The sequence below is a fragment of the Ursus arctos genome, unplaced genomic scaffold (genome assembly GCF_023065955.2).
Source record: "Ursus arctos isolate Adak ecotype North America unplaced genomic scaffold, UrsArc2.0 scaffold_30, whole genome shotgun sequence".
NCBI lineage: Eukaryota > Metazoa > Chordata > Mammalia > Carnivora > Ursidae > Ursus > Ursus arctos.
The window spans coordinates 31,234,342-31,253,721 of NW_026622986.1; the positions used below are offsets into that span (position 1 = coordinate 31,234,342).

The window sequence follows — 19,380 nt, forward strand, 5'->3', positions numbered from 1 at the left end:
GCGAGGAGACCTGGTGTGCCCTCGGGCACCCGCGCCCCGCCCCCCACGGCCGCGTCAGGCGCCGGCACTCACGGCATCAATCTCGTTGAGCGCCTTCCACTGTTCGTAGGGAAGACGAAGGGCTTCTGCCGTCTGGATGGTACTTTTCAGCTGGCTGGTCCACACCTTGAGGTCCTTCAGGTTCTGCTCCTCCACGAACTTGCTCAGGGCGTTCGCGAACTGAGAGGGCGCGGGACAAGAGGGACGCGCTGGACTCGGGCTCCTGCCCCCTCCCCCCCAGGAGAAGCGGCGCGGGACTCGTCCCGCTCCATTTTAGGGGCACTACTTTGCTGTCATCGGAACAGTGCGGAGGAGCCCGGGAGCCACGAAGGAGCAGCCCCCACAGGCACCCCCTCCCCCAAAGACCCGGGAGACACCCCCCGCCCCCGGCCCCGACGCACAGGTGCGCATGCGCACGCTACACACACAGGGACGCACGCCATCCGTCTGCAGCCCGCCCCGCCCCCGCTCCCCGCCTACCTTCCTGCCCCTGCTGGACAGACCCGAGTCCCCTCCGATCTTGCCCTGGAGGTTGTGCTCGCTCTCGCCGTGCCGACACAGGTAGATGGTGCGGGGCTGCACGTGGATGTTCATCAGGTAGTACACGATGCGGCTCTGAATGTGGTCCTGAACTCTGTTCACCAAGAACCGCCGGCCCACGTCGATCACCTTGATCAGGGACAGGTCCCTGCGCAGGAAGGCAAGCAGCTGATCCCAAGGCCCCGGATGGCACAGCCCAGGCCAGCCAGCGCGGGGGTGCACCCTGGAGCCCCAGGCCCGTCGCAGAGGCTCAGCCCCAACGGAACCACGACGTCTGGCTGTGAGCTCTGTGAGGGCGCAGACGGGGTCTGTTGTCTCAGAGGCAGAGAACAAGTGTGCAGGGTGTGGTCGAGGGGCCGCTGCCTCCCAGAAGAGGGGGACAGCAAAGCAAGAGGACAGAAGAGAAAGGACACAGCAAAGGGACAGGAGCAAGACGGGGCTCGACATGCACCTTCCACACCCTGACACAGTGAGCACCTGAAACATTGATACCGAAAATGCAATCAAGGTTTTATTTTGTTATTTTTTAAAATACTTTATTTATTTATTTGAGAGAGAGAGGGAATGAGCAGGGGGGAGGGGCAGAAGGAGAGGGAGAAGCAGCCTGCCCCCGGAGCAGGGAGTCCCACGCGGGACTGGATCCCAGGACCCCGGGATCATGACCTGAGCCGAAGGCAGACGCTTCACTGACTATGCCACCCAGACGCCCAAGGATTTTTTTAAAAGATGTTTTAAAAGAGAGCTGATGAAAGTGTCCCGGAGCAAGTGCTTTGTGGGGACAGCAAGAAAACACTAAAGTAGGGGACTCAGAAAGGTCACCTCTTAGGAATTACCTGTCACATTTGTCAGGGTCGAGGGGCTGATAGCTGGCTTCGTAGCAACTGATTCTCTTCATGAAGTCGTCCATAGCTTCTGCCGAGTTGCAATCTTTGTAATCCGGGCTGGAGATTTTAACTTCCTGCAACACCACAAAGAGGCAGCTGATGAATCACGCTGTGAAGGCTTTCTGCTTAGACGAAGCAGGATTTGGGGCTTGGAAACAGGGAAAGTACAGAGCAGCCCAGAATAATGATGATCCTACCCGGCATTTAAGAGGAAAAAAAGAAACAGACCAAGGGTTGAGTCAGAGCCCGATGATTACACTGGGAAAGCCTCCATGGGAGACAGAGGATTGCTGCCCAGAGGGACAGAGACAGGAAACCCACAAGGATTCTAATGAACACATCTGAATGGGCCACGATTCGGGATCGACCCAGTAGCCAGGTCACCACCAGACCGCCAACCCTCAATTCGAGTTCTGGATAAGCATCTGCGACGTTCCCTACGCCGAGAGTAGGCTGCCGGTTAGCAAAGGCACACTCTGGAGACGCTAGCGATGCCCTCCCCTAAGCACCAGGCATGACGCTTCCTGCCACCACCCATATGGAGCAGCACATGCTTCTCCACCTGGACCACACACCCTGTCCTTTCGAAGCTTTGCTCTCATCAGAAAGAGACGAAGCAGAAACGACCCTTGGACCCACCATCTCCTCTAAGAGATAGCTCTGGGAAATGGGGCAGAGTTGAGGGAAACTCAGAATTTGTTAATGCATGTGTCCTCTTTCTCTATGACAACTAGCACTGGAGAGAGGCCGACACTTCAAAAACCCGAGTTCAGTGGGGAGTTAGTGCTTCACGGTGCGCCGAGTCTCAGTCTGGGAAGATGAAAATGTTCTGCCTATCGGGGGGCAGGCGGGGTGACCACTGCAACGGAGATGTGAGCGTGCTGAATGCCACGGGCTGGAACACTTACACGGGTCAGACGGCAAATCTGGTCTTATGTATATTTTACCACAATGCAAAACGATCTAAGTTCCCAAATCCCTTTCTCCTAGCACGGCCGCCGCAAAGAGCACAGTGGGAAGGGCTAAGCTGCAAAGCTGCTCCCGGGCTTAAGCAGAGCCACGGATTTCTGAAATGGGGCAAACGACCAGATGTGTTAACAGAGCACGAGATAAGTGGTGAGCTCCCAGCCGAGCGCGTGGGGACAGCTCGCTGTGGAAATTTAATTGTGCACCTGCACCGTGCCTCGCTACCACATGGGACTAGTGGAACCAAACCGAGGAAACCCAGCAAAACCCTTTGTTCAGATTACAGCAACTTCTGTTCTGTGTCCCTGTACTTTGAGCCTCTTCCTTTGGACGCGCTGAAACTAATCCAGACTGATTTTCCACAATTTGAATAGCTCTTCCTAAAATATGAACTCATTTCTTAGAAACGCTTGTAAATATTCCCACTGCCTTGGAGAAAAGTTCCAAAACCAGAAGCCAGTGAATCTTCAGCAACCCTCTAAAAACGCACGCTTGTGTACAGCAAACCAGAGCGTTCCCTGTACAAGCATCAGACCTGCTTTTCATTGGAGACACATCTTATTCTCACATATTTATGCTGGAGAGAAAATGATCTACTTGAGAAGGGGATCTGTGGTAAAGTCTTCATGGTAACTGCTTTCATTTATGATATATTGCTCTCCAGTGGTAAAATTTAATTAATCAAATTAAGCTGCCAATTACCCTCAACTGATCTGGGCAAACCTCCCCCTTGGCACTGGGAGAGGAGAAGGGAATGCTGCAGACGCAAAAGCGGAAGACTGTTTTATTACCTCCCTTCTTCCCACACTTGGGGGTTCTGCCCCTTTTTTTCCTTTTTTAAATTTTTTATTATGTTATGTTGGTCACCATATGGTACATCCTTAGTTTTTGGTGTAGTGTTCCATGATTCATTGTTTGCGTATAACACCCAGTGCTCCATGCAATACGTGCCCTCCTTATACCCGGCGATGGGGTTCTGCCTTTTAAGCTAGCTGCGTCCTATAGAGTTTTATCGATACATGATCATTCTTACTAACCAAGGACCTTAACAGCTAAAGAGTCCCGCCCGCTGCCTCCTTTCCCATCTGGAGGGGTGAGCTGCCCTTTGTCCCAAGCAGCCCTGTCCCCACCCAACTGCCAAGCTACTGCCACTCACAGAAACTATTCCCAGTCCCCCGGCTTTATCTGTTATGTCCCGCAAAGACTGCTTTCTGCTAACTGTCTGCAAGGACCCCAGATAAAGCCAGTCCAGGTCACAGAACATGCTTCTAAATTAAATACCACTCTGCACCTCCCGCCTCCCTGGATCCCACCTCTCAGACAAAATCAACAAGCTGGCATAGCCAGCTCACTCTCAGCGTCTAGTTACTGCTCTGGGCCTGACCTGGTTCCCCACTTTTCTCTCACTGCCACCCTAGAGTGGGGTCCTGTGTGGTCTTACCATGATGTTGGAGGCTACAACCATAGGGTCATCACACACAGACTCGATGAAAAACACCTGGAAGAAAGTAAAGCAAAATGTTAGGAAACAACAAATGTGATTAACACAAAAGGCTGACTTTGGTGTCACTGTGATGTCATCACCACATTCGAGGAGGACTGACCTCATTTATAAATACCCAAACACATAAAACGAACCACTTGCTCCATCCCGAGTCCTTCACCCTCCCCACTTTCTAGTCACGGTAACCCCTCAGAGCACCCACCAGTAAGGCCCAATCTGTAGGCAACAAAACAAGGGCAGCAGCAGGGAAAGTACCAGGCATGGGGCAGAGGAGCCCCAGACATGGGAATCAGCCTGTCCCTGAGGTGCTTGTTGTCCCTGCTCCCGCACGCTCCAGAGCATGCAAAGAAGTCTGGCTCACCTTGAAATCATTCTCTTTGGCAAAATGAAGGATCATGTGTCTCCTCTCTCTGGTAGTATTGGTGGCATCGAAAACCTGATAGGGAGAAAGAGGGCAGTGAAGAAAGCCCAAGTGTGAGATGAACAGTATTTACCAAACCACAAGTAGGTCAGGCCTGTCACCTCTAGGTGTAAGCCAAAAATGTGGTTCCAGGAGAGACCGCACCCTGCCCCCGGCGGTCCCACTACCTCCAGCAGTCAGGGACAGATGGGAGGGAGGGAAGGGTACTTAGAGCAAACGAATAATGCAATGCACAGGGGAGGGCGCACAAGGAAGCGACCCCGGCTACCCCGGCAGGAGCCACCCCAGGCCCAGCCTGCCTTGGAGGGTGGGGTCCTCACAGAGGAGGGGTGAGCAGAACACACCAACCAGCCGTGCCCGGAGTCCACTCCCGGTTAACCACCTTCCTGGGTCCCTGTGCTACTCTAGCCACCTGCTTCCCCGACCTCTCAGGCCAGGGGCACCCGTCCCTATTGGAGGTGTCCCTGCAATGGCTCTCGGCACTGCTCTGGCCTGTCTACATCTTCCTCTCTCCAGGGCACCATCCTGCTATGGTGCTGGACACAAGGGCTGGTAATTCCGCAGACTTACTGCAATTTGGCCCCCTTCCTTCATCAGGTAACTTTTGACGTCTCTCAAGGCGGCTAGAGCGCACTGCCTGCAACACACAGGAACGAGAACGCATGCCTCAGACCAGCCCACGCCACGCGGGGAGCCCGAGCAACCCTCCTCCTCCTAACGAACAGAGTGACCGGCAGTGCTACCGCTAAACTGCTGGCCTGGCCAGAGCCGCCGGGCCCAGCCCCCACAGCCCTGGAGGCCGGAGCGAGCCTCGCACAGGTGGCTACGGTCCCCCTCAAGAGATGGGGCTTCCGGCCGGCTGCAACCTGAAATCTCATGGGGTGCTTTTACAGAACTGACGTCCAGGGCTGCCCACAGATTCTCAGGGCACCGTCTAGGGTAGGGCTGGCGCCAGGATCTCCCCAAGCTCCCAGGGGAATCTAAGATGCTGTCAGGGTTGAGCACCACAGCACTTGGGTTTCATGACCACCCTGGGCTTAAAAAAACAAAAAAAGTCCCTTTCAAATGTCAACAGAAGATTTTCCACAAAAATGATTTTGTTCATTCTCCATGAGACATGGCTGTTGACCTCTGTCAGACATCAGCTGACCTGGACCCCTGGGAGCAGATGAAGGAATGAGTCCCACAGGGGCTGGGACTCATCCTCATACGCTCGCAGAGGCCAGACGGCCCGTGGAGCCGCCCGCAGGCCCGCTTCCTCTTTCTCTTCCAGAACCCGCCCTCAGCAAGCAAAGCAAACCGGAGTCCAGGCCTTACTTGCGGACTTTCATGGCCTCCTCGTTGTCGGGGCGGAAGAAGCTGTAGGAGCTGTACTGCTTCACGGCCTCCCGGCGGTACTCCCCGACGTTGAACACTGCGGAGGCAAAAGCGACGACCCTCAGCGGCCCCCTGGGGAGGAAGGAGCCACACACACCCGGGAACTCTCCCCAAAAAAGGACGCCAAGCCAACACGCCAACGCCAACCTGAATGAGGTGGCGCTGAGACCCGGACACCAGGAATTGGCCCCCCACGTGCAGGACAGGGGGCCGAGAAGGCCGCCCAGCTTCCCCAGACCCAACTCTGCTCATGGCGGCCTGCTTTCCCAGCGCTTGTCTCCCACGGCCCTGGTGCCACCAGCTTCCCGAGACCGTGGGAAGAGGCGACTGGAGCACGATGTCTGCACTCGGCCCCCAGGAGAGCGCGGGAAGCTCAGATCGGCCATTCTCCCACTGACCCAGCAGCCCGCGCCCGGTGGAAGACACAGTACCTGCAGGGCACTCACTGTATGACACACGGCACTGGGCACCGTGGGGACAGCAGATGCCAAAACTCGTGCGGCCGGCCACACAACCTTCCCCGGGTCATTGCAAAGACCAGTCATAAAAAGGTAACTGATGGTAATGGAGCCCTTTATGACAGTCAGGAGAAGATGTCACAACGAAGTGCTATTGGAACTTGAGGGGCACAGGTCCCCACAGACTATGTGGCCAAAGAAGGCTTTTTGAAGGAGGTGAGGGGCTGAGCTCGGCGGGCGGCAGGGCAGTGGGGATAACAGACCAGCAGGTGGGAAAACATCCCAACATAAAATCAGGGTAGGTATACAGCGTGGCCAGAAGGGGTCCCCCACAACCACGGGGGACAGGCCAGCCGCAGAGTGGCCCTGCAAGGCAAGTCCTGGCAGCCAATTTTCCCGGTTTCAGAGGCCGGCGGGCTCGACTGCAGCGATCAATGAGACTAGCCCGGCCCTGGCCCATGGCCTCACCTTTCGTGGGAACGCCGATCCAGTTGAGGTAGCGAGTCAGCTTCTTTGAGATGTAAGTCTTACCCCGGGCTGGGAGGCCCACCATGACGATCACGGTGGGGGAGTTGGTCAGCTTCGGCCCACAGGCTAGGGGAGAACAGAAAAAGGTGTCAGCGATGAAGCTATGCACGTTGGTGAACAGAAGCCTATGCCCCACAGGGAACTTTCGGGAATTCTGCAGAAATATCTATTTCATTCCCACCTCAAAGCCCCGGGGCATTTTACAGTCTAGTGGGGCTGAGATCCCCTGTTGGCCAGAGACCTCCCCCCCCGGCAGGCACATATCTCCATCTTGCTTTCAGGTCATGCATGGCAGGGGCTGTCCCAACCCCAAATACCACCGCAATCCCGGAGGGCCCTAAACCCAGCCAGGAGCCCCGTTACTAAGCCCAGAGCAGAAAGAACTTTGGGGGGGCATAAAGAAGGGACTCCCCAACACCAATGGGGGTGAGATTAACAGTAGGGGGGTGTTTCAATAAGACAAAAACACCAGGGAGAGAGGTTTTCACTGGGTTTTAAGAAAGGAACCCAAAGAACCCCATTCTGGACACTTAAGGTGCAGTATGTTTCCTTGGCTGGTGTCTTGCCCTTCAGACTCTAAGGTGACTCCAGCATCCTGGTGACAAGAGTGCCAGGGGCTGCCCACTAGGAGCAAGAGACCAGCCACCTCCCATTCCCAGCCCAGCAACACTGCCTGGTGCTCGCTGACTCCCACAGTCAACCTAGCTCTCCTGGTCAGCTACGTGGCACTGCTTCCCGGGCACCGGCCACACGGATGCGGGCAAAGCTACTGTGATCATACCACAGATCCAGGCAGATGTTTAGACGGGGGCTCTGTCTCTTTCTAAGCAAGCGAGTGCCAGATGGGGAAGGAGGGAGCGCCACCAGGCCACTGAGAGGCACAGGCTTGAAGGAGGGCACCTCCCCTAAGCTGGATGCCCCAACGGTCCCATGCTCAGCCTGTGACCAAACTGAGATCACATGTCCAAACACCCACCGTGTTATTCTAGGATCTGCCCCCTGGACCTGTGGGCTGGGGGCAAGGAGGAAGGAAACAAAGCATAGAGGGGGTGGTTTCTTCTGTCATGTTTTAGACCATCAGTGACCTTCTCCATGCAGAGTGAGGAGGAAGAAAGGCCATCAGGAGGCCAGGAGACATTCAGGAGCCACGAAAGCCCTTGGCTGGGATTCCCCAGCTCCCAGGGGCTGGAGACAAACAAGTTTGTAAAAAACAGGCATTTCCCTGCCCAGCATAAGCACGCAGAGAGCAAAGGAGCGCCAATGGGCTTTCTTGAGTCAAGGGGCAAGAAGAGAAAAGTGATGGCCTTCCTGAAAACCAGCGGGGACACAAGACATACCCTACTGTTTGCACTAGGACAGCTGCAGGGGACTCAGGAGGAAAGTCTTCTCACTTATGCCTGAAATCAACATTTACTCTACTAATTCTTCCCTCAAGCCACTCTGGCTCTCCTCTGGTCGTATCTGATGTCTCCACCATGCCGCTGCTCCCAAGAGCATCTAAATATGCAGGGACCGACAGACACACACACATACGCTCTCTCTCTCTCCACCCCCCGCCCCCTCTCAGCTGTGCACATGCATGGAATACTTTTGATGGACTCATGCCCAGTAAGTGGAGACAGAGGTTGACCGATTTATCAAACAGGGGATTAGTTCTTCTATCAAATAATCATATGCAGAAATCTCTGGCAGTCAATGCTTTGGGAGGAAAAAAGCCATAGGGACATGGCAGAGTAAATATCTTAAGCCAAGAATTCAAGTTGAATCTCAAACCCAAATAAATCATCACTCTCTTATTTGGCAAAGCAGAAGCCATTCTCCCTACTCCTTTGGCTTCTCGCACAAGATTCAGCGGAGCGGCGAGATGGGCCGCAGCTGTCCCTGCACCCTGGCACTCCTGGGTCTCAGAGCAGGGAAACCTTTGGATTAAACTTGCGTCTTATTCTCCTTCACCCCTCCCCACTCTTTTTTTTAAACCCACAGGTGATCTCAAGTGCCTTCATGCTATCATCACCTGCCCCTGCCTCAGTTCCCCCAGACTCTCAGTTTCTTCTCTGCAGACCTTTTTAACCCAGGGAAGAAAAGCGCTTCCTTCCACTTCTCCTACCAGGTTCCCCGGCTCTCTGCTCTCTCCTCTTCTCCCACAACAGCACAGGCACGACGGAAGACACGAGCGGAGTTTAACACAAAATTTTCCCAAAAGTTCTTAAGTGTTTCATTTCATCTTAAACAAAAGTTTAACATCTTAACTTCTTTTTGATCCCCCCAAAGTTTTTATACTCGGATGGATTCAGATGTCCACGTAAGCATGTTTAAGGAGATACACATATGTTCACTCTGTTCAAGGGCGAAAGAAGCAATTGTTTCAAGACCGCTGGGTTCACAGACTATAAACACCTTGACTGTGGTTGTGGGGGGAGGGGAACGGAGCTCAAGCTAAAAGCATCATCCAGGGTTAAGGCCGACCCTTGAGCAAGAGCTCACAGAAGCTCACCCTCAACTCCTGTCATTGCATTCATTCATTCACCCAACGGACACACGTGCCGGGTGCCCTATGAGCGCCCAGCATCATGTGGCCACAGTCCCTGCGCTGACAAGCACCTGGTCTGGGGTGGGGAGGAGACAAAGTACAAGCACACGAATGCACAGAGTCATTCTGGGGCGTGCTGAACGCTGCGAGGAAGCAGCACAGACGTCCGTGAGGAGCGCTGGCGCTGAGGCTGGGCGTGGCCCCGGGGGGGGAGCTGAACTGGGCAGCCGGAGTCAGCGTTCCCGAGGAGCACCTGCGCTAAGGGCTGGGTGGCCACAGCCAGCCGCACCATTGTATCAGCCCATAATGCACGCTGGCCAGTGGACACAGCAAAGCAAGTGATAACCGGGAGGCCAGCCCCGAGGGCAGTGAGCAGCAGCCAATGGGGCGACCTGAGTGGCCGTTCCTTAAATGGTCAGCTTGACAGGCCAGGGTAAACCCCTCACCCTGCACAGAGGCTGCATTCGAGGGCTCCAGTTCCGGCCCTACTCCCCAGATTCAATGACTCACCTCTCTGATAGCGTGTAACACACTGACACCAGCAGGCACTCCACAGCTGTCCTCACCCACCACACCGACACCCACAGCCCAGGCTCAGAAAAGAAAGTGTTGAAGACACTTTGCTGTTGCTCGCATAGCTCCTTCCACCAAAGGCACTCCACCAAAATGCCAACTTCAAAAGATGCCAAGTCATTGGTGTTCTTGTCTGCAAGCAGGTAATCATGCTTCAGTGCAAAGTTCCGGGGAAACGAATGGAAAGGGTGTTTCAGACAGAGCGCAAGCTGCGGACGCGGACGGGGTCAATTCCCAGACCGTCCCAGCAGGAGTTTCCACTGCCATGTGTCTACAGGAAGGTTTGCAAGAGCAAGCCAAATGCTGCCCACAGAGACCTCTGTGAGCCCGCCACCTCCGAAGGGCTCGCTGGGAAGGTTTCACGGACTTGGCCTGGGGTAAGAGAAGGCAGGCCCAGAAAGCTCGTCTGCCCCACTGCTGGATACCAAATCATTCATTACTTCGCATGCACGTTGTAACTTATGCCTAACCTTTGTCCAACAAATGGCTCTCCTAATCTGACAGGGCCTCTGCCGGCAATAGTGAGGATCTGGGCATCTTAGTAAATCATCTGACAACCTTGGGAGGCGAGCACTAGGAGACTGGCTGCGAGAACAGAGCGCCGAGTCACATAAACAGTGGTCCAGGCAGGGCCCCAGCACTTCCTGGGAACTTGGCCAAGCTACTTGAGCTCTCCGCGTCTTAGTCTCCTTGCCCGTGAAATGGAGGGATGCTTCGTAAAGGTTCCTGGGAACTACCAGGCAGGAGGTGTAAAAAATGCTTCCCGCCGCAGCCTCCATCGGCAGGAGCCGTTATGGTTTCCATCGTGCTGGACACGAGGAAGCAAGACCCACAGGTGGAGACAGGTCCCACTGCACACGAAGTGAGGGACAGAACTGGGGCTCACCTAGGTCTTTCGCACCTGAAATCCTTCACCTGAAACTAAACTGGCAGTTCTCAACCAGCAGCTGAACCGAAAGCCCCACGTGTAGCACTTTCAACTTCGCTTGGGCTCACCACTATGGACTGTTTTCCCCCCAAATCTCCCCCAAATAACTCCAACATGCAGCCAGGGCTGAGAATCCCTGCTACAAACCGACAACCGTAGTGGCCACTCAAAGATAAGGTTGGGACGTCTCCTGAACATCCCCCCCCCTTCTTTCTTCAAGTTGGAATGCCCCCCCACCCAAGTTCAAGCCCCTACTGAGATGAAGTCTATCAGGAGATGGGACGTAACCCAGGAGCTAGATTGTGGAGACGCAGGTTTTCAGTGGTTAAATGCCTCGCCCAAAAAAGTCGGGACTCCCACACAGAGGCTCTCAACTTTGAGTAATGGTGTACTAAACGCACAGCTGGCCCTTGCCGGCTGGTCATTTACTTCCTTGTCGATTGCTTCCTGGTCAGTAAGTCCTGTTACAGTTTGCAATTGAAGGAAACTGCACGCTTTGTAGAAGGATTGACCACAGAATGGGTGCAGCCAACAGGGCACCCGACTGATGTGCTTTAGACACAGAAATATTGTCAAACTAGCCCATCTGGAACTTTCTGTTGTTGTTTTACTGTTCTTCGTACACGAACAGTAATGTCCACCATGCCATCTTTTAATTAATAAAGCTCAGAGGAATCTGCTACAGACTCTCAATTAGGACACCACTTAGAAAGGTGGGAACAGGTTTAGAAAGGAGAAAATCCATCCAAGTTTCCAAATACCATTAAAGAAGGGGAGGAAGGTGATGGGGGAGGGAAGGGAACCAGGAAAGATGCCCCAGGAAGAAATACTCTTTTCCCCATTCTGCTGAGAGACAGATGTGACTATATAAACCCAGAAAGACACCACTATTTGAAATAAGGTCATGTAATAAATATACAGGCTGTAGATATTTTTATAAGGAAGAACGTGTCTGAGACTACACCCCAGAACCACATACAGGGATGCCAGGAGTGGGCGGGGACAAGAGATTTAATCCCTCGGCTTTAGCACCCCCCCCCACCCCAGGCACACACCAAGCTCTAATGGTTCTCACAGGGATTTTAGGCAATCTCTCATCTGCGTGTGAGACGTGCAGACTGATAGCGTCTAATGGATGGGTCTCTGAAGCCCGGAGCAAGGAGGCATAGCTGCACACTTGTGTCTCTCCGATGCACACGACTGAGCGAATGCCAGCCAATCTCAGCGCCCCCACACGGAACCTCACGCCTCCACCATGAACCTCGGGGAACTACTGAATGTGTGCACATGTGCGCACACTTACCTACAAACACACGTATGTACATACAGAGAACCAACCTGTATTTGTATGACCAATTACAGTTTACAAAGTGCTCCAGAAATACTGGTTTTATTCAAAAGTCAAAAAGGGTGGGGTTGCTTCTGTGTTCTGCCACGGCCACATCTCCCTCACGATTTAGGGCACTGCATCCCCCACTACCAATCGGGGACTACTGTGGTCAGCCCCAGCGTAGAAAGCTATTTAAGAGTGTATCCACAAGGGCTGGGAGCAAGAAACAGACCTGCAAAGCCCCTATCCTTGGCTACCTCGCAAAGAAACCAGTTCTTAAGGCTTCTGTGGCCCCGAGAACCCCAGGTCTGGCAGAGGGGATAAGCTGATGGAGGACTGGCCCCCAGTGTTGGGAGCACCTTGCCTGGTCCCCATCACCAGGATGACCTAGGAGCACCCCAGAGCCAGCTTTCCCTGCCTCCTATCTGAGGCGGGGGGGGGGGGGGGGGGGGGGGGGGGGGTTGGTGATTCAGACCTGGGCAAAGCCTGAGGTGGCAAGATGTCACCATGGCTTCAGTGACCATCCCCTGAGAAATGTGGCAGCAGGCACCCTGGCACTCAGGAGCCCTCACTGCCTAGAAGCCACTTTGAGGATTTGGACACAGGATCCCACGTTTATCTCTCAGGTAACCTGACCCCGCCTGAAGTAGAACACGCAGGGCTGGGCTGACCCTATCCACCCTCTACCTGGTAGACTCCTGGGTGGGTTACCTGGAGAGCAGGTGATGCCTTCAAACCACTGGGACCACCCTTTCAATAGGTGCCTCTCTCCGCAGCTTAGGGACAGAGCCCAAGGTAAAAGGTAAACCTTTCCAAAGCATTTATGGCCGATGACAGGGCAGGAAGGTGAACTGCCAACAAATTCCAAGCACGGTGGATTGTGTGTGTGTGTGTGTGTGTGTGTGTGTATGTGTGTACGCGCAGCGCGCACAAAATGCTTCCAACTATGCGGTCACTGACCCACGGACCCTCCCCAAACCCTGGAGCACAGGCCTGGTTCCAGGTGGCTCTCTTCTCGCCCCAGCACAGGAACGGGAGGTGCAAGCCGGGAGAGGGAGGGAAAGGAGAAAGAAAATATACTTAAGAAAAAAGGAGAGAGCGAGGAGATAGGGAAGTAGAGAGGGAGTAGATATAAACATAAAGAGAAGGGGAGATAAAAATTACGCAGAAGAAACAGGAGACAAATATAGAGAAGGGACAGAAGTATGGAAAGCAGGAGAAAGACACGACGGAAACAGAGGTGGAGAGGAGAGAGGGAGAAAGGCAGAGAGCAGGGGAGGTAGCGAAGGCAGAGAAAAGGTAGGGAAGGACCCGCCGAGTCCCTCGGCCAGACTCGGCCCGGCAGGCGCCCGGGAGAGCGGCTCCGGCTGGGGGACACGCGGGAGTCCCCGGCCCAGCGTCCCCGCAGCAAAGGCTTCCCGCCCGGTTCTGCGCGTCCCGCCCCCGGCGCTCCGGAGCGGAGGCCGGGGCGCGCTCGGAGTTTCCGAGTGCCTCTGCGCTCCGGCCGCGAGCCGAGCGGAGCACCGTGGGGCGGCGGGCCGGGCCACAGCGCCCCCGACGCCGGCCGGGGGAGGCGCAGCGCCCTCGCCCCAGCCCGCGCCGTCCCCGCCCCGCGGCCGGAGCGACGGGACCCGCCCGCCCGCGGGGAGGAGCGGGAAGCGCCCGGCCCCGGCCCGCAGGGACCGCCGAGGAGGGCGGCGCCCGGCACGAGCGCACTGGAGGAGCGGAGCCGGCACTACAGCGCCCCGCCAGCGCCCGCCACACAATGGCCTGGCTCTCCACGCGGCGCGCCGCTCCCCTGCAGCCCGGCCCCCGCGCGAATCTGCACTCACATCTGGGCAGCGAGGGGCGGTGGTCGACCGGGATCCAGATCTTCTGCACTCGGCTCTGAGTCAGCTCCAAGGGCATCTTCACAGCCTAGACTCGGCGGCCCTCCGCCCCCCGCGAAGAATTCAGACTTGGGGAGGAGAGCAGCCTGTCGACCCCCGAAACAAAGGGGAAGGGGGGTGCGTGCGCGGGAGCGCGGCGCGGGAGCTCTCCCGTGCGCTGCTTTTTGGAAACGTGCTTTGTGCTAAATCACGAACGCTCGCCCGGGGCGTGAGGCTTCACGAGCCGGCAAGAGGGCAGGGAGCTAGGGCTGCACCCGCAGCTGCCGCAGGGCCGAGCTCGTCTACTCGAGAAACCACCGGGATGCTCGGAGCGCAGTGACAGCCGCGGTCCCCGTGTGCCAGCTCGAGTCCGACGCCCTCCCCTCCCGCTCGTCGCCTCTCCAGCTCTGCTAGGATGCTTCGCGCGGCGCTCGGGCTTTTAAGAGTCGGGACCGGCAGCTACGCAGACGTCAGCCTCGGGGCGGGGACGCATTCTTCGGGATCCAGCCCTCTTTCACGTGGGGGGGCGGGGGCGCAGGAGGCGGCCTGCTGGCGCCCCCTGCAGGTCGGCCGCAGCAGCGCGCCCTGCTCCTGCCATCCCTCTGATGACGCCCTAAACTCAGCTCTGGCTGAAAAGTCTCACTCTCTGAACTTCCTCCTACGTCCCCTAAAGATGACTGGCACAGCTTCCCAGAATAATCACCTCAGCGGTGCTGGGAAGAAAGAAGCGGAGCCGTCCAGTGTGGTGCGTGGACCCCCGCAGCTTAATCACCTTGGAGGCTGGTTAAAATGCATCCTACTGATTCGGCCTCTCTGGGAGTAAGACCCTAACAATCTATATTCTTAACACGCGATCCAGGTTAGGCACAGTCAAGTTGAAGACCCGGGCTTAGGGCTACAGGTTGAAGAGAGGTTGGGGGACTCGGGGGTGGGGACCTCTGCTACCTTAGAAAGAAGCCAGAAGGGGGATTACGAGAGCGCCTGTGTGGCATAGGTCTCTAGGTCACTCCTTACCAAAGCTGCTCCCTGATAATACCTGTGAGTCTCACCCACCACGACCCCTGCCCCTCGTGGGGAGGGGGCTTCCCTGGTCCTTCTTCCTCACCGCGCCCACTTTTCTAAAGCCCTTAGAAACCTTGACTTGTGAACATTGCTCCCCTAACACCCGGCCCTGAGACCTGGAACCTGGTCTTCCCCCTTCCCCCCACTCCTGGCCTCGCTGCTGAGAGGCCCAAAGGGCGGGGCACCAGAAGGGGACAGGAAAGCCCCGGAGGCCGGACCGAAATGGACCGAGTCACCTTGGTCTTTGCTGTCACTATTTACAATATTTTCAATATACCTTAATCTGAGTAGAAGAGTAAGTAAAACTAGAGCCTATTCCAACCTGCAATTCATTACCTGACTATAAGCCCCGGGAAAACTACTGGGAGGTGGCACCTTAATTAGGCAAACCCCTAAAATTCATGACATTTATCCGGCACAGCTCCCATCTCTTCCTCGCCATTGGGGGGGGGGGGGTATGTGTGTTTCCTGCCTCCACAGTCCTTGGAGTTTTTGCATCAGCTAGAGACGTGGGGCAGTCGTGTGGTCAGACCAGTGCCCACCCTGTGAAGATCCGGGGTGCTTCTGGCGGGGACTGCCGCCCGCAGAGTGGTCTTGCATGCATGTGACTTTAGCACGCCCGTGCATCAGCACAGAAGCGGTGCCGGGCCTTGCAGAAGTGCATACCTCACTCTGAGATTGCGCTGTGATTGGAAGGAAGAAGGCGGCGCCCCCTGAAATCCGCACTGCAATAGAACAGTCTGCGCAGAGCCTGCCACACGTCGCTCACGTCCCGCATGGCTCCGCTGGACCGCGCCCGCTCCCTGGCGGCAGGCACAGCTGCTCCCGCCCCGCCCCTCCTGGGCCTCCCTCCCGGGCCTCCCTCCCTTCCCTGCACCCCAGCCCGCCCAGGGGCCGGGAGTGCCGAGCGTCGCCCACCGCGCGGGTGTCCCCGACCCCCACTCTGGACACCCCCGCCCAGCCAGGGCCTCCCCCACTTCTCCGCACCCCAGAGGGCCCAGGGGCCGCGAGCGCCCCCACGTAGCCCGCAGCGCGGGTACCCCCGACCGAACCCCTACCCCCCGCGTCCCGACTGCGCGCCGGGCACCGCCCCCCTCCCCCCGCCGCGGCCCTCCCCGGAGTCCCTGCTCTCCTTCTGACAGCTTTGCTGACTGTCTGGTTTCGGCGCTCGGGCAGCTGTTCAGAAACCCGAGTGCATTGCATTGGACTTGTTTTTCTGCAGTGGGAGCAAATGCCAGGGATGACACCCTATAACGCCCCAGGGAGAGTCCCACTCCACTCTTGAAACAAGAGTGGGCTGATCCAAAGAGAAAAACAGACGCAAGCGAGCGCTGGAGCCCTCAGGAAAGTGGCTGGCTGGGGTTCGCTGGGGTCAGGGAGGGGGCCTGCTGTGCTCGTGAGAGTAGCTGCACCCCTCCATGCTTGTACACTTGCCTCTCCGGGAAGAATCGGTGTGGCTGCTACTTTCCCATCAGATTTTTTGCACACACAGACAGGTCACAGGGACAAGGTGGCACTCTTCCAACCTCTAAGCTTGCAAACAGCTGTGGGTTTCAGCTCAGGGAGAGTGGGGTCCTCGCTCGCAGAGGCACATCTTTAATGTCCTGACCTAGATAATGTGTCTGGCAGGGTCCAGTCCTGAGGGCACCAGGCACTTGAACTTCCTCTGGCCACTAGACCCCTTGCTTTCCCTGCCTGTGTGTCAACAATGCCTTGGGCTTGGGTGTCCATGGCTACAGAGCAAAGACACAATTCTTCCTCATCACCTCTTGCACCTGATAGGGGGACAGGCAAACAGAAGTTCACTTAACCCTCCTAGCTTCTGATGTCTAAGTGAAAACAATGTGGGACTAGGTGGGGTTCAAGGAGGAATTCACGCTTGAGAATAAAGCAAGGGGACAGCTAGAATGGGTGTGGCATTTGCAACCCTCCAGTGCATTAGGGTAGCGTCCTTATGAGGATAAAATTGCTTCACTGCAAAACCGTTTATAAACAACCCCCCTGCAACTGAATTCCAAGAATGTACTGTTCAGAATTTACTGATTTAGACATCCTCCTAACTCTTTCCCTAGTTCTCCTAATGGCTCCATCTTCTACCAACTCCTGTCATCATTCTGGTGATTAGACATGCAGTCCTTCAGAAAAGGCTGTGGAGGGTATAAACATCTCAGTAATATTTGACAGACAGGACAGCTCCAAGTAGGGGAGATTCCATGGTCGGGGCACAAATAAGGCTAGATGGAACCTTCCAGATGAGTCAGCCCTTTGTTTTAATTGAGGAAGGGGAAGTTTAGAGATGAGAGGGGTTAAGGAACTAGGTCAAAGGTCAAGACTGCCAGTTATTAACTCTTTTCCTGGACTTGACACAGGCATCTGCTAGTTCCTCAGGGACTCGTGATGGGCAGTTTAACCCCAGGGTGCTGAGTAGAGTCTGGTCAAGGGGAAGACCGCACTGTGCCTCAGACCTTCTCACCCAGAGCAGCTGAGCTGTTGGACACAAAAGAGCAGAGAAAGACCTTCTTGCACAATCCTGCCTGGTGCAGGTGCTTATAGAGAATTCTTTAGCAAGGTGGAGACCCAGAGAAAGATGGTGGAAATGGTTTTCTCCATGACACACTCTTCCCTCTGTTGGCCAACGTCATCTAACCCTTACACCTGCTCCCCTATGAGAAGAAACAACAGCAAAAAGCGAACCCCACTTCCAAGATCTTGTGCCAGCTAGCCAGATTGCAACCTTTAAACCATGCCATACCCACCTCCTCCCCAGCGAGAGAAGGAGAGAACAAGCCGCGGCAGGCTGGGAGGCATCAGAAGTGGTTAATTAGACACAAAGTGTCGTCATTTGCTCCTTTAACAATCCCATGTCTGAGACAGTGAAGTGAGACACCAAATAAAAGACTGAGATAAACCCTTACCTCACCATCCATCCAAACACAAGAGAGACGGTGATTTTTTTTTTTAATGTTTGTCCCTCGTATATGAGTGGCAACACACACACACACGGATGCCCGCACGATGCCACCTCGCTGGGTTGAAAACCCAAGTCAAAACCTGCACAGGGAGGTTTACGGCAGCTCCGTTCATAATCACCAAAAAGTGGAAGCAGCGAAGATGTGCTCCGGGAGGTGAATGGATGAATAAACGGCAGTCCACCCAGACAACGGGACATCATTCAGCACTAAAAAGAAATGAGCCATCGAGCCATGAAAAGACATGGAGACCTCTGTGCGTATCATGAAGGGACAGAAGCCAGTCTGAAAAGGCGCCACACTGTAGGATTCCACGACAGGCTGGAAAAGGCGCAGCTACGGAGACAGTAAAATGATCGATGGTTTGCGACGGTTGGGGGGAAGAAAGAGTTAACAGGAGAAACACGGGGTCATGCAGGGCAGTGACACTACTCTGTCGGCTACTGTAATGGTGGATACACGTCATTACGCATTTCTCCAAACTCCTAGAATGCACAATGCCAGGAGTGAGCCCCGAGGTAAACTAGGAGATGATGACGTGTCAGCACAGGCTCACCCTTGGTCAAAACCCTCTGGTGAGGGATGGTGACGGTGCGGGAGGCTGTGCACGTGTGGGGCAGCGCGACACGCTCCTCTCAGCTTCGCTGCAAACCTAAGACTACTCCAAAAACTAAAGTCTATTTAAAAAAACGCTCGCTCTGTTTCTGCCAGTGTCATACGCTTGTCTCCAATCAAGTGGACTTACTGACGTGTCCCATTGTGAGGCTGGGACAACATTCCTCCGTGGCCACAATCGGGCTCTGGTTTAACAGACACAAAGTGCACAGCCCAAGTCCCACTGAATCCTACAGCAAGTTTCCACCTCCCTCCGCCCGGGCTATGTTTCTCCACTTTCTCCAGACCTTTCCTTTCCTTAGGGCATGCCCCTGAGCTTGGGGCCAGGCTCTTAAAACTGCCCGTTGGTGTTTCTTACCCAGCAGCAAGCCTGGCTACTGCTCTCAGAGTACCTCACACTCCTTGTCGACCTCCCCACTCAATACCAAGACGCGAATTATTTGTGTTTTAGAAGAATTATTTTGTCGCTTCAAAATATCTGTGCTTTTTAAAAACCAGATGTCCTACAGTCTAGTTCATACGATCATACCAATGTTAATTTCCTGGTTTTGATATTTGACAGTAAGGTGTCACCAACAGGGGAAGCTGGGTGAAGGGTCCACGGGACTCTATGAACTATTTTGTAACTTCTTGTGTTTCAAAATAATAAGTTTTAAGTTAAAATATTTAAAATCAGTGAGAGTTCAGTTTTCTCAAATTCTGCAAAAAACAAAGAAGACACAGATTGTGTGGATACAGGGACTGAGGGAGAAGGGCACCAGCAGAGACGTAGTCAAGAACGCTGTGCT

At 55.1% G+C, this 19,380-nt stretch overlaps 1 protein-coding gene across 6 annotated transcripts in view; it reads right to left on the reverse strand.

Annotated features, from left to right (window-relative positions):
• The window catches only part of PFKFB3 (6-phosphofructo-2-kinase/fructose-2,6-biphosphatase 3), a 75,692-nt gene that overhangs the window by 12,688 nt on the left and 43,624 nt on the right, over window positions 1-19,380 (reverse strand). For 3 of the 6 annotated variants that reach the window (XM_044392061.3, XM_048219458.2, XM_048219457.2), the window contains exons 2-9: window positions 6,658-6,783; window positions 5,672-5,768; window positions 4,925-4,991; window positions 4,295-4,369; window positions 3,871-3,927; window positions 1,413-1,537; window positions 520-727; window positions 73-219 (exon numbers count right to left, since the gene is read on the reverse strand). In XM_044392061.3, coding sequence (XP_044247996.1) covers window positions 73-219; window positions 520-727; window positions 1,413-1,537; window positions 3,871-3,927; window positions 4,295-4,369; window positions 4,925-4,991; window positions 5,672-5,768; window positions 6,658-6,783 — 902 coding nt within the window. Of the gene's footprint in view, window positions 1-72; window positions 220-519; window positions 728-1,412; window positions 1,538-3,870; window positions 3,928-4,294; window positions 4,370-4,924; window positions 4,992-5,671; window positions 5,769-6,657; window positions 6,784-13,910; window positions 15,507-19,380 lie in introns of those variants that run through there. The other 3 variants (XM_026478721.4, XM_026478719.4, XM_026478720.4) reach the window with 2 other exon arrangements.